This window comes from Motacilla alba, chromosome 2, assembly GCF_015832195.1.
Source record: "Motacilla alba alba isolate MOTALB_02 chromosome 2, Motacilla_alba_V1.0_pri, whole genome shotgun sequence".
Taxonomy (NCBI): Eukaryota; Metazoa; Chordata; class Aves; order Passeriformes; family Motacillidae; genus Motacilla; species Motacilla alba.
Genome location: NC_052017.1, coordinates 151,607,537 through 151,621,365, shown reverse-complemented (window position 1 = coordinate 151,621,365; position 13,829 = coordinate 151,607,537). Strand labels below are relative to the sequence as shown.

Below are 13,829 nucleotides of genomic sequence, written 5' to 3'. Positions count from 1 at the left end.
TCACAGCAGCCCCCGTACGGAACAAAGACCTGCAGTTAAACCTGTGTGAGGAAAATGAGGATGACACACTTCAACAAAATGACCTGAGATAACCCAGGCTGCCTCCGCTGTTCCTGAATGGTGACCAAGGAAGGAGGAACAATGCAATGAACGAACAATGCTCGGGGGGAGGCACTTCAAAGCTGCACCTGATGTGGGTGGGTGGTGGCAAAGAAAAGAGATCATGAAGGAAATTCCCTCAATGGCGCCATAATTGGAAAAAAAATATTTAGAAAAAGAAAGAAAAACACCAACAGCAAAAGAATTATTCAGAACAAAACATTCTTGCGCAATGCAAAAACAAGGAAAACAATAAAAAGGTTTTGCAATTATTTTGGAAAAACATTGAGGAAATAAAGCCCTGTCTCCGGGTCGGGCACGCAGCGGCGCAACAGCTGCAGGTAGGTCAGGTTCTCGTGGGTGTTGGGGTCGAAGAAGCCCTTGGTGTCGTCGCCGGGGTCCGAGAGGATCTGGTTCATCTCCTGGTCAAAGTAGCCACGCTTGTAGGCCACCTCCACGGGCAGGCGGTGGCTGTGCACGGGGTCGATGATGCCGCCGGTGGCGATCTGGGCCTCCAGCAGGCGGATGCCGTGGTCCCTGACGATCAGCTCCTTCTTCATGGCCTGGAAGAGGGAGATTTTGTCGCCCGTGTAGGGGTCCGAGTAGCCCGTCACGGCCCGCTCCGCCGACAGCAGCTTCTCCTGCAGCTCGCTGCCCACCAGCCCAGAGGACACAGCCTCGTCCACAGAGAGCTTCTGGTTCTTGACGGGGTCCACCAGGAAGCCGGTGGCCGCCTGGGCCTCCAGCAGCACCAGCGCCGTGCCCTGCCTCAGGATGCCCTTCCACATGGCCTGGTAGATGCTCATCTTCTCCGTCTTGCCAGGCTCGGCCTTGCAGGGCACCAGCACGCCGGCGATGATGCCCGTGCCGTCCAGGTAGCGCTTGACCGAGGCCATTTGCGTCACCTCCTGCACCGTCCTGGCGCCCTGCACCAGCTCGGCCAGCGTGCCCGTGTCAATGATGCCCGAGTCCAGCAGGTCCGAGGCGCTCACCTGCCTCCTGAGGCCCGTGAATTTCACGCTGCTGCTGCGCTGCGCCGCCTCCTCCACCAGCAGGGTGAGCAGCGTGGCCAGCTCGGCCGGCGCCAGGCTCCCGGCCCGCAAGCGCCCCAGCAGCTCCTGGCGCTTGGCCTCCGACACAAACTTGGAGAACAGCAGCTCCCACAGGGACACCTTCCTGCCGTGGAAGCCGCCTGCCGAGACCTCGACCGTGTGGGACTTGAGGGAGCGCTCCAGCTCCTGCTCCCGCTCCCGCTCCTTGTCCTCCTTCTGTTCCTCTTGGCTCTGGGAGTTTGAGGCTCTGCCGTTTTGGGTGGGTTCTGTGGACTTGGGGGTCCCGTCGGCACCGTGGCCCTGGGCCTCTGCCCTGGTGACGATGTCCGTGAGGACGTCGATCATCTGTGCAATGGTGACTGTCCCCACCTTGTACTGGCGCAGGAGGTCCTGGCGCCGGTGCTCGGGGACGTAGCGGGAGAAGAGGAGCTCCCAGACGGTGACGCTCTGGCCCTGGAAGATGCCGACGGCCAGCTTGGTGCGGGCGGCCTGCAGGGCTTTGCGGGCATCCTCGGTCAGCTGGTAGAGCACGGAGCCCTTGTCCATCAGCTGCAGCATCAGCAGCCCCGTCTCCGGGTCGGGCACGCAGCGGCGCAGCAGCTGCAGGTAGGTCAGGTTCTCGTGGGTGTTGGGGTCGAAGAAGCCCTTGGTGTCGTCGCCGGGGTCCGAGAGGATCTGGTTCATCTCCTGGTCAAAGTAGCCACGCTTGTAGGCCACCTCCACGGGCAGGCGGTGGCTGTGCACGGGGTCGATGATGCCGCCGGTGGCGATCTGGGCCTCCAGCAGGCGGATGCCGTGGTCCCTGACGATCAGCTCCTTCTTCATGGCCTGGAAGAGGGAGATTTTGTCGCCCGTGTAGGGGTCCGAGTAGCCCGTCACGGCCCGCTCCGCCGACAGCAGCTTCTCCTGCAGCTCGCTGCCCACCAGCCCAGAGGACACAGCCTCATCCACAGAGAGCTTCTGGTTCTTGACGGGGTCCACCAGGAAGCCGGTGGCCGCCTGGGCCTCCAGCAGCACCAGCGCCGTGCCCTGCCTCAGGATGCCCTTCCACATGGCCTGGTAGATGCTCATCTTCTCCGTCTTGCCAGGCTCGGCCTTGGAGGGCACCAGCACGCCGGCGATGACGCCCGTGCCGTCCAGGTAGCGCTTGACCGAGGCCATTTGCGTCACCTCCTGCACCGTCCTGGCGCCCTGCACCAGCTCGGCCAGCGTGCCCGTGTCGATGATGCCCGAGTCCAGCAGGTCCGAGGCGCTCACCTGCCTCCTGAGGCCCGTGAATTTCACGCTGCTGCTGCGCTGCGCCGCCTCCTCCACCAGCAGGGTGAGCAGCGTGGCCAGCTCGGCCGGCGCCAGGCTCCCGGCCCGCAAGCGCCCCAGCAGCTCCTGGCGCTTGGCCTCCGACACAAACTTGGAGAACAGCAGCTCCCACAGGGACACCTTCCTGCCGTGGAAGCCGCCTGCCGAGACCTCGACCGTGTGGGACTTGAGGGAGCGCTCCAGCTCCTGCTCCCGCTCCCGCTCCTTGTCCTCCTTCTGTTCCTCTTGGCTCTGGGAGTTTGAGGCTCTGCCGTTTTGGGTGGGTTCTGTGGTCTTGGGGGTCCCGTCGGCACCGTGGCCCTGGGCCTCTGCCCTGGTGACGATGTCCGTGAGGACGTCGATCATCTGTGCAATGGTGACTGTCCCCGCCTTGTACTGGCGCAGGAGGTCCTGGCGCCGGTGCTCGGGGACGTAGCGGGAGAAGAGGAGCTCCCAGACGGTGACGCTCTGGCCCTGGAAGATGCCGACGGCCAGCTTGGTGCGGGCGGCCTGCAGGGCTTTGCGGGCGTCCTCGGTCAGCTGGTAGAGCACGGAGCCCTTGTCCATCAGCTGCAGCATCAGCAGCCCCGTCTCCGGGTCGGGCACGCAGCGGCGCAGCAGCTGCAGGTAGGTCAGGTTCTCGTGGGTGTTGGGGTCGAAGAAGCCCTTGGTGTCGTCGCCGGGGTCCGAGAGGATCTGGTTCATCTCCTGGTCAAAGTAGCCACGCTTGTAGGCCACCTCCACTGGCAGGCGGTGGCTGTGCACGGGGTCGATGATGCCGCCGGTGGCGATCTGGGCCTCCAGCAGGCGGATGCCGTGGTCCCTGACGATCAGCTCCTTCTTCATGGCCTGGAAGAGGGAGATTTTGTCGCCCGTGTAGGGGTCCGAGTAGCCCGTCACGGCCCGCTCCGCCGACAGCAGCTTCTCGTGCAGCTCGCTGCCCACCAGCCCAGAGGACACAGCCTCGTCCACAGAGAGCTTCTGGTTCTTGACGGGGTCCACCAGGAAGCCGGTGGCCGCCTGGGCCTCCAGCAGCACCAGCGCCGTGCCCTGCCTCAGGATGCCCTTCCACATGGCCTGGTAGATGCTCATCTTCTCCGTCTTGCCAGGCTCGGCCTTGGAGGGCACCAGCACGCCGGCGATGACGCCCGTGCCGTCCAGGTAGCGCTTGACCGAGGCCATTTGCGTCACCTCCTGCACCGTCCTGGCGCCCTGCACCAGCTCGGCCAGCGTGCCCGTGTCGATGATGCCCGAGTCCAGCAGGTCCGAGGCGCTCACCTGCCTCCTGAGGCCCGTGAATTTCACGCTGCTGCTGCGCTGCGCCGCCTCCTCCACCAGCAGGGTGAGCAGCGTGGCCAGCTCGGCCAGCGCCAGGCTCCCGGCCCGCAAGCGCCCCAGCAGCTCCTGGCGCTTGGCCTCCGACACAAACTTGGAGAACAGCAGCTCCCACAGGGACACCTTCCTGCCGTGGAAGCCGCCTGCCGAGACCTCGACCGTGTGCGACTTGAGGGACCGCTCCAGCTCCTGCTCCTGCTCTCTCTCCCGCTCCTTGTCCTCCTTCTGTTCCTCTTGGCTCTGGGAGTTTGAGGCTCTGCCGTTTTGGGTGGGTTCTGTGGACTTGGGGGTCCCGTCGGCACCGTGGCCCTGGGCCTCTGCCCTGGTGACGATGTCCACGAGGACGTCGATCATCTGTGCAATGGTGACTGTCCCCGCCTTGTACTGGCGCAGGAGGTCCTGGCGCCGGTGCTCGGGGACGTAGCGGGAGAAGAGGAGCTCCCAGACGGTGACGCTCTGGCCCTGGAAGATGCCGACGGCCAGCTTGGTGCGGGCGGCCTGCAGGGCTTTGCGGGCATCCTCGGTCAGCTGGTAGAGCACGGAGCCCTTGTCCATCAGCTGCAGCATCAGCAGCCCCGTCTCCGGGTCGGGCACGCAGCGGCGCAGCAGCTGCAGGTAGGTCAGGTTCTCGTGGGTGTTGGGGTCGAAGAAGCCCTTGGTGTCGTCGCCGGGGTCCGAGAGGATCTGGTTCATCTCCTGGTCAAAGTAGCCACGCTTGTAGGCCACCTCCACGGGCAGGCGGTGGCTGTGCACGGGGTCGATGATGCCGCCGGTGGCGATCTGGGCCTCCAGCAGGCGGATGCCGTGGTCCCTGACGATCAGCTCCTTCTTCATGGCCTGGAAGAGGGAGATTTTGTCGCCCGTGTAGGGGTCCGAGTAGCCCGTCACGGCCCGCTCCGCCGACAGCAGCTTCTCCTGCAGCTCGCTGCCCACCAGCCCAGAGGACACAGCCTCGTCCACAGAGAGCTTCTGGTTCTTGACGGGGTCCACCAGGAAGCCGGTGGCCGCCTGGGCCTCCAGCAGCACCAGCGCCGTGCCCTGCCTCAGGATGCCCTTCCACATGGCCTGGTAGATGCTCATCTTCTCTGTCTTGCCAGGCTCGGCCTTGCAGGGCACCAGCACGCCGGCGATGACGCCCGTGCCGTCCAGGTAGCGCTTGACCGAGGCCATTTGCGTCACCTCCTGCACCGTCCTGGCGCCCTGCACCAGCTCGGCCAGCGTGCCCGTGTCGATGATGCCCGAGTCCAGCAGGTCCGAGGCGCTCACCTGCCTCCTGAGGCCCGTGAATTTCACGCTGCTGCTGCGCTGCGCCGCCTCCTCCACCAGCAGGGTGAGCAGCGTGGCCAGCTCAGCCAGCGCCAGGCTCCCGGCCCGCAAGCGCCCCATCAGCTCCTGGCGCTTGGCCTCCAACACAAACTTGGAGAACAGCAGCTCCCACAGGGACACCTTCCTGCCGTGGAAGCCGCCTGCCGAGACCTCGACCGTGTGGGACTTGAGGGACCGCTCCAGCTCCTGCTCTCGCTCCCGCTCCTTGTCCTCCTTCTGTTCCTCTTGGCTCTGGGAGTTTGAGGCTCTGCCGTTTTGGGTGGGTTCTGTGGACTTGGGGGCCGCGTCGGCACCGTGGCCCTGGGCCTCTGCCCGAGTGACGATGTCCGCGAGGACGTCGATCATCTGTGCAATGGTGACTGTCCCGGCCTTGTACTGGCGCAGGAGGTCCTGGCGCCGGTGCTCGGGGACGTAGCGGGAGAAGAGGAGCTCCCAGACGGTGACGCTCTGGCCCTGGAAGATGCCGACGGCCAGCTTGGTGCGGGCGGCCTGCAGGGCTTTGCGGGCATCCTCGGTCAGCTGGTAGAGCATGGAGCCCTTGTCCATCAGCTGCAGCATCAGCAGCCCCGTCTCCGGGTCGGGCACGCAGCGGCGCAGCAGCTGCAGGTAGGTCAGGTTCTCGTGGGTGTTGGGGTCGAAGAAGCCCTTGGTGTCGTCGCCGGGGTCCGAGAGGATCTGGTTCATCTCCTGGTCAAAGTAGCCACGCTTGTAGGCCACCTCCACGGGCAGGCGGTGGCTGTGCACGGGGTCGATGATGCCGCCGGTGGCGATCTGGGCCTCCAGCAGGCGGATGCCGTGGTCCCTGACGATCAGCTCCTGCTTCATGGCCTGGAACAAGGACATCTTCTGTCCTGTGTAGGGGTGGGTGTAGCCCGTCACAGCTCTCTCAGCACTTAGAAGTTTGTTTTTCAGTTCACTGCCCACCAGGCCAGAGGACACAGCCTCGTCCACAGAGAGCTTCTGGTTCTTGACTGGATCAATGATGAAGCCGGTGGCCGCCTGGGCCTCCAGCAGCACCAGCGCCGTGCCCTGCCTCAGGATGCCCTTCCACATGGCCTGGTAGATGCTCATCTTCTCCATCTTGCCAGGCTCGGCCTTGCAGGGCACCAGCACGCCGGCGATGCTTCCAGTTCCCTCGAGATACCTCCTCACACTGTCCATTTTTGCTATTTCCTGCACTGTCTCTTTTCCTTCGTGGAGTTTTTCTATTGTTTCCTCTGATATTATTTTCGCACTGAGCAGTTCTGATGCTGTAATTTGCTGTCGGATTCCCTGGAACCAGACGTCGCTTCTGTCCTCCTCTTTTTCCCTGATGATCTTCAGTATTGTCTCAATGATTCCCTGCACAACGTGTTGGGACTCCACTTTGTACTTTTTCACCAGTTCTTTTCTCTTCTCCTCTGTGATGTACTCGGAGCAGAGAAGCTCCCACAGCGACAACACTTGTCCCTTGTATTTTCCCACAGGCACCTGGACCTTTGTGCACAGCAGGGCGTTTTTGGTTTGCTCATCAATGTAGAAATAGTCACCTTCCCTTTCCAGGACCTGCAGCAGGTACAAGCCACTCTCCCTGTCTTTGGCGCACCTCTGCAGGAGCTGGCTGTAACTGATCTTCTCGTGAGTGTTTGGATCTATAAAGCCTTTGCTGCCGTGATCTGGATCCGAAAGCAGGAGGAACATGTCCTCGTCCAGGTGCCCACGCTTGTAGGCCACCTCCACGGGCAGGCGGTGGCCATGCCAGGGGTCGATGATGCCACCGGTGGCCAGCTGGGCCTCGAGCAGGCGGATGCCGCGGTCTCTGGCTATTATCTTCTGTCTTACAGCCTGGAAGAGAGAGATTTTACTTCCTGTCTGAGGATCTGTGTATCCCATCACGGCTTTCTCTGCTGACAGCAGCTGCTCGCGCAGCTCGCTGCCCACCAGCCCAGAGGACACGGCCTCGTCCACAGAGAGCTTCTGGTGGTTCTGGGGGTCAAGGAGGAAGCCGGTGGCCGCCTGTGCCTCCAGCAGCCCCAGCGCACATTGCTCCGTGAGGAGGCCTTTCTTCAGCGCCTGGTAGATGCTCATCACCTCCTTCCTCAGCGGGAGGAGGACCCCCGCGATGCTCCCAGTGCCGTCCAGGTACCTTTGGACGGCGTCCCTCTTTGTGAGGCTGGCAAGTGTGAGGCTCCCGTCCTGCAGCTGATCCAGAGTTTTCTTGTCAATGATCTCGGAGTTGAACAATTCTGACACCGACACCTCGCCCCGCAGTCCTTTGACCTTGAGGGCTTCTCCTCTTCGCTCTGTGTCCTCGATGATTTTTAGGATGAGGGATATCAGCTCTTCCAGCGCTAGGGTTTTGCTTTTGTACTGCATCACCAGCTCTTTCCTTTTCTGCTCTGAGATGTAGTGAGAGCAGAGGACTTCCCAGACAGAAACGGTTTGGTCCTTAAACTTTCCAACCTTCACTTGAAGGGGCTTTGAGCGCAAAGCCTGCTTGGTGGACTCATCAATGTAGAAGTACTTTCCTCCCTCCTTGACAACTTGCAGCATGTACAGCCCAGTCTCCGGGTCTTGGACACATCTCTCCAGGAGCTGCATATAGGTGAGGTTCTCGTGGGTGTTGGGGTCAAAGAAGCCCTTGGTGTCGTCGCTGGGGTCTGAGAGGATCTGGTTCATCTCCTCGTTGAAGTAGCCACGTTTGTAGGCCACCTCCACAGGGACACGGTGGCTGTGCACGGGGTCGATGATGCCGCCGGTGGCGATCTGGGCCTCCAGCAGCCGGATGCCGTGGCTCTTCACAATCAGCCCTTGGTTCATGGCTTCAAACAGGGACATGGGGGCTTTGGTGTAGGGGTCAGTGTAGCCCGTCACGGCTCTCTCAGCACAGAGCAGCTTTTCAAAAATCTCCCCTCCAATCAGACCCACCTCTAGCGCCTCCTCCACTGAAAACTTCTTGTTTTTCTCAGGGTCGATGATGTAGCCTGTGGCTGCCTGCGCCTCCAGCAGCACCAGGGCGGTCCCTGGCCTCAGGATGCCCTTCCACATGGCCTGGTAGATGCTCATCTTCTCATTGCTTGGCTGGATAAGCACCCCTGCGATGAAATTACTGCCCTCCAGGTACCTGCGGACAGACTCCATTTCAGTGACCTCTTTGACTGTTTTCTTCCCCTGGTTGAGCTCATCGAGGGTTTTTTTGTCGATCAGCTGCGACTGGAAGAGGTCACTGGCGGAAACTCTTTTCCTCAGGCCCTTGAATGCGAACTTCTTGCCCTGTGCCTCAGTCTCTTGGATGATGGTGGTGATAATTGTTGTGATTTCCTGCAGCACTTCAGCCTTCTCGTCTTTGTACTTTTGCACCAGCTCTCTTCTCTGGCTGTCTGAGAAGTATTCAGAGTTGAGGAGGTCCCAGACAGACACGGTTTGCCCTTTGAACCGCCCCACGTTGACACAAACAGTCACAGATTTCAGCACCTTCATGGTCTGTTCGTCCACGCAGAACATGGCGTTTTCTGACAGAGGGAGCAGCCACAGACCCGACTCGGCGTCACGAACACACCGGTCCTTCAGCTGCTGGTAGGTCACGTTCTCCTTGGTGTTTGGGTCGAAAAAGGTCTTGGTGCTGTCATCCAGCCGAGAGAGGGTTTGGTTCAGGTCCTCGTCGTAGAAGCCGTACCTGCAGGCAGCCTGGAGCGGCAGGTGGAGGTGGTGGATGGGATCGACCACCCCTCCCGTGGCCAGCTGGGCCTGCAGCAAGGGCACGGCCTCCGCCAGGGGGATGAGCTCCTTCCTGAGCGCTTGGCACAGGGAGATGGAGCCCCCGGTGTAGGGGTCTGTGTAGCCCGTCACAGCCCTCTCGGCCAGAAGGAGTTTCTCAGTAAGCTCCTCTCCAACAACGGCCGCTCTCACAGCATCCCTCACGCTGAGCCTCCGGTTGGTGGCAGGGTCAGTCAGGTATCCTGTGGCTGCCTGAGCCTCGAGCAGCCTCAGAGCAGCCCCAGGGAGGAGGAGGTTGTTTTTCATGGCATCATAGAAGCTCATCTTCTGTTTGGACGCCTCTATGAAGACCCCAGCGATGCTGCCTGTGCCCTTCAAGTACCTCTTTACACTCTCCATTGCAGCCACTTCTTCGGGAGTCCTTACACCCTGGGCCAGTTCTTCAAACGTCTTCTCAGAAATGATGCCCGTGTCCAGCAGCCAGACCACAGGGACACTGCCCCTCAGGCCCTCCAGGGAGATCTGGGTCCTGGCTTTCATCTCCATCTCCCCCACCAGCCGGAGCACCAGAGCCACCAGCTGCTCCAGCAACAGCTCCTCCGACCGGAACCTCTCCACGAAGTCTCTCCTCTGCTCCTCGGTGAAATACCCCGAGTGCACGAGCTCCCAGAGGGAGACTCCTTTTTCCTTCACCATGGTTTCCTTGAAGATCCGTTGGATTTGCTCGTCGGTGTAGGCAGGAGCAGCTGTTCGTGCCAGAGGCAGCAAGTGGAAGCCGGAGACGTCGTCCTTCTGGCAGTGCTGGATGAGCTCGGCATAGGTGACGTTCTCCTTGCTGTCCGGGAGGCAGAACACTCTGTGGTCATCGCTGGGCTTGGAAAGGGCCTTGCTGGTGTCCTCATCCAGGCAGCCTCGCTGCTGGGCCGACTCCAGGGGGATGTGGTGGCCGCACGTTGGGTCGATGATGCCGCCTGTGGCCATCTGCACCTCCATCAGCTGCATGGCCTGCTTATCCGCGATCAGGCCCTTCTTCATCGCCTGGAAGAGGGGGATCTTCTTGCCCGTGAAAGGGTCTTTGTAGCCCGTCACGGCCCCTTCCGCCTGCTGCAGCTTCTCGTGGACATCTGGCCCAATGACTCCCTCCTTGACGGCCTCATCCACGCAGAGCTTCTGGTTGTTCACGGGGTCAATGATGAAGCCCGTGGCGGCCTGGGCCTCCAGCAGGGGCAGGGCCACTCCTGGCACCACGATGTTCTGCTTCATGGCCTCATAAATGCTCATTCTCTGGTTGGATGGCTGGAGCACAATCCCCCCGATGCTGCCCGAGCCGTAGAGGTATTTCCTGACAGAGTCCATGTGCAGGACTTGTTCTGGGGTGACGGACCCCTCCAGCACCTGCTCAAACAGGGCCCTGTCGATGACACCGGTTTCCATCAGGTGGTAAGCGCTGACATTGCCTCTCATGGCCGGGAACTTGATGGGGGCCCATTTCTTCATTTCCTCCTCCAGCATGAGCCGGATTTGCTCCAGGCTGAGCTTCCTCAGCTGGAAGTGGTTGAAAATCTCCCGGCGCCTCCCCTCGCTGAAGTACTCGGAGTTCAGCAGGTCCCACACGGAGACCTTCTCCCCCCGTAAGCGCCCAAACCTGACGGGCAGCCAGGAGCTCCTGAACGCCTGCCTGGTGGCCTCGTCGATGAACTGCCTCTTCCTGCTGTTCAGAGGGAGGAGGCAGAGCCCCGTGGAGGGCTCGGTGATGCATTTCTCCTTCAGCTGCAGGTAGGTCAGGTTCTCGTGGGTGTTGGGGTCGAAGAAGCCCTTGGTGTCGTCGCCGGGGTCCGAGAGGATTAAATTCATCTTCTTGTCGAAGTAGCCACGCTTGTAGGCCACCTCCACGGGGATGCGGTGGCTGTTGACGGGGTCGATGATGCCGCCGGTGGCGATCTGGGCCTCCAGCAGGCGGATGCCGTGGTCCCTGACGATCAGCTCCTTCTGCATGGCCTGGAAGAGGGAGATTTTGTCGCCCGAGTAAGGATCTCGGTAGCCAGTGACAGATTTCTCGGCAGCCAGCAGTTTGTCGTAAACGTCCGGGCCGATGACGTTTGCTCGTAAAGCCTCGTCCACGGAGTACCTCTTGTTGGCGGCTGGGTCGATGACAAAGCCCGTGGCAGCCTGTGCCTCCAGGAGAATCAGGGATGTTCCCGGCCTGAGGAGCCCCTTCCGCTTTGCCTGGTAGATGCTGATCTTCTCCTGGGAGTCGGGCAGCAGCAGCCCACCGATGCTCCCCGTGCCCTGCAGGTACTTCCTGACCGTGTCCATGCCGACCACTTCCTTGGCCGATGTTTCTCCCTCCTTGAGTTTCTTGAACAAGTCTTTGTTGATGATTTCTGAGCTCAGGAGCTGGTCAGCCGTCACCTGCTCCCTCAGGCCCTTGAAGGTGACGTTAGCGGTGGCAGCGTTTTCCTCCACGGCGGCTCTGGTGGCCTCTCCCAGCGCTTGCAGGGAGAGCATTCCTGCCAGGAACTGCCGAGCCAGCGCAGCTCTTTGCTCGCCCTGGATGTAGTCAGAGAAGAGCAGCTTCCACAGAGACACCGACTTGCCCTTGAATTTCCCCGCAGCAACGGGCACCTGCGTGTTTTCCAGAGCTGCCTGTGTCCTGTGGTCAAAGCAGCCGAGTGTCCCCTGGGACCCTTCGCTGCCGTCCCCAGGGAGTGGCAGCAGCAGGAGCCCCGTGCTGGGGTCGGTGACGCAGCGCTGGAGCAGCTCTGCGTAGCTCAGCTTCTCCTTGGAGCCGGGGTCGAAGAACCCCTTCACATCGTCGGGAGGGCTGGACAGGAGCTGCCTGGTGGCCTCGTCCAGGTGCCCCCACTCGCAGGCTGTCTCCAAGGGGACACGGAGGTGCCTGCCCGGGGCGATGACACCCCCGGTGGCCAGCTGAGCCTCCAGAAGGCAAAGGCCATGATCCCTGGGAACAAAGCCCTTCCTGATGGCTTGGAACAGGGAGAGCATTTCTCCGGTGGAGGGGTCCCTGTATCCAGTGATGGCTTTCTCAGCTGAAGACAGCTTCTCATAAAGCTCTGGGCCGACGAGACCAACCCTGACAGCCTCGTCCACGGTGTATCTTTTGTTCTTCAGGGGGTCTGTCAGGCTGCCGGTGGAGGCCTGGACTTGCAGGAGCATGAGGGCAGCACCAGGCACCAGGAGATGCTCCCTCAGTGCCTGGTAAAGGCTTTTCTGCTCCCCAGAGGGCAGGACAACACCAGCCACGCTCCTCGTCCCACGCAGGAAGTGCTGAACGATGTCATTCTCTGCCACCTCCTGGGCAGAGACTCTTCCCTCCTCGAGGCCTCGGAACACGTCAAGGCTGATGATGCCGGAGTCCATCAGGTCCCTGCTGCTCACCCTCCCTCCCAGCCCCGCGAATGTGATTTGCAGCGGCAAGAGGAGGAAGCCTGAGGCCGGATCCACAACACACCTCTTCCTCAGCTCCGAGTAAGTGACCTTCTCCGTAGTGCTGGGGTCGAGGAACACCTTGCCGTCCTCATTGCCGGGGTCACAGACGAGCTGGCTCATCTCTTCATCCAAATATCCCCTCTCACAGGCCACGCCTGCTGGAAGCCGGCCGCCGGTGGCCGGGTCGATGACGCCTCCAGTCGCCATCTGGGCCTGGAGCAGGCGGACACCCTGCTCCCTCCCCACCAGCTCCTTCTGGATGGCCTGGTAGAGGGAGATCTTCTCTTCTGTGTAGGGGTCCACGAAGCCCGTAGCAGCTCTGTCAGCCGCGAGCAGCCTCTCCTTCAGCTCCAGCCCCACCAGCCCCATCCGCACGGCGTCTGCCACGGGGACACGGCGGCTCCTCAGCGGGTCGGAGATGGAGCCCGTGGCTGCTTGCGCCTCGAGGAGGCAGAGGGCGGAATCCAGGCTCAGCAGATGCTCCCTGGTGGCCTCATAAAAGCTCATTATCCTCTTTGAGGCCTCTATGTAGACGCCTGCAATGCTGCCAGCTGCCTCCGAGGGCTCCCCGGGAGCGTCCGGCCCCGCATCCCTGCCGGCTGCTTTTTGCTGTTTGCCCGGCATCGCGTCCTGGCGCAAGTGGTTTGTGCCTGACACGCCTGCCCCGGGAGAGCCGGGAACAGCCTGGCCGTTCACTGCTGGCTTGCTCTCCATCCTCCTGCTGCGCGCCTTCCTCAGCTCCCAGGACTCTGCAGAGAGGGGGGAGAGAGGGAAAGCTCGGTGAGAAATCAACTTCTTCACGGTTTTGCGTGCTAAATACAGGGAAATCAGAAGCATAAATATTCTCAGGCGGGAGGAAGCGACAGCCAAAGGCTGGGCATGTCCAAACCTGGTGTGCCAGCCTGAGGGATCTGGCCAAACTCAAGGAGTCAGTGGGTGAGCAGCTCCACATGCCCTGGCCACATGCACTGGAACCCCCCAAACTCCCTGGGCTGGTCCCCAGCGAGGGCAGCAGAAAAGGAGGGGGGGATTCTGCCCCTCTGCCCAGGTGAGAGCCCACCTGCAGAGGTGCCCCAGCCCTGGGGCTGACAGCAGGAGGACGGGGAGCAGCCGGAGAGAGCCCAGAGGAGCTGCTGCAGGGCTGGAGCCCCTCTGGAGCCAGGCTGGGGGAGCTGGGGGTGCTCACCTGGAGAAGAGACGCTCTGGGGAGAGCTCAGAGCCCCTTCCAGGGCATAAAGGGGCTCCAAGAGAGCTGGGAAGGACATGTGACAAGGAGCTGGAGTGACAGGACAGGAGGAATGGCTCCCTAGGGCAGGGCTGGATGGGATTTTGGGAAGAAATCCTTACCGGGGAGGGTGGTGAGGCCCTGGCACAGGGTCCCCAGAGCAGCTGTGGCTGCCCCTGGATGCCTGGAAGTTTTCCAGGCCAGGCTGGACGGGGCTTGGTGTGAAAGGTGTCCCTGCCATGGCACAGGGTGGGACTGGATGGGCTTTGAGGTCCCTCTCCACCCAAACCCTTCCGCGATTCTGTGACTCTGGGGGTGCTGGCGTGCCGGTCCATGTGCTCCCACGGGGC

The 13,829-nt window shown here is 61.7% G+C and overlaps 1 protein-coding gene across 1 annotated transcript; it reads right to left on the bottom strand.

The window, feature by feature from the left end:
• Positions 1 to 368: 368 nt before the first annotated feature.
• On the bottom strand, positions 369 to 13,425 carry EPPK1 (epiplakin 1). Its single transcript, XM_038126963.1, has one exon. The coding sequence runs from the start codon at positions 13,089 to 13,091 to the stop codon at positions 369 to 371; it is 12,723 nt and encodes a 4,240-aa protein (XP_037982891.1). The 5' UTR covers positions 13,092 to 13,425.
• Between the last annotated feature and the right edge of the window lie 404 nt (positions 13,426 to 13,829).

Bases quoted from the DNA above. Each gene is read 5' to 3' on its own strand.
- EPPK1 (XM_038126963.1), bottom strand. From the start codon at position 13,091: ATGCTTCTGATTTCCCTGTATTTAGCACGCAAAACCGTGAAGAAGTTG.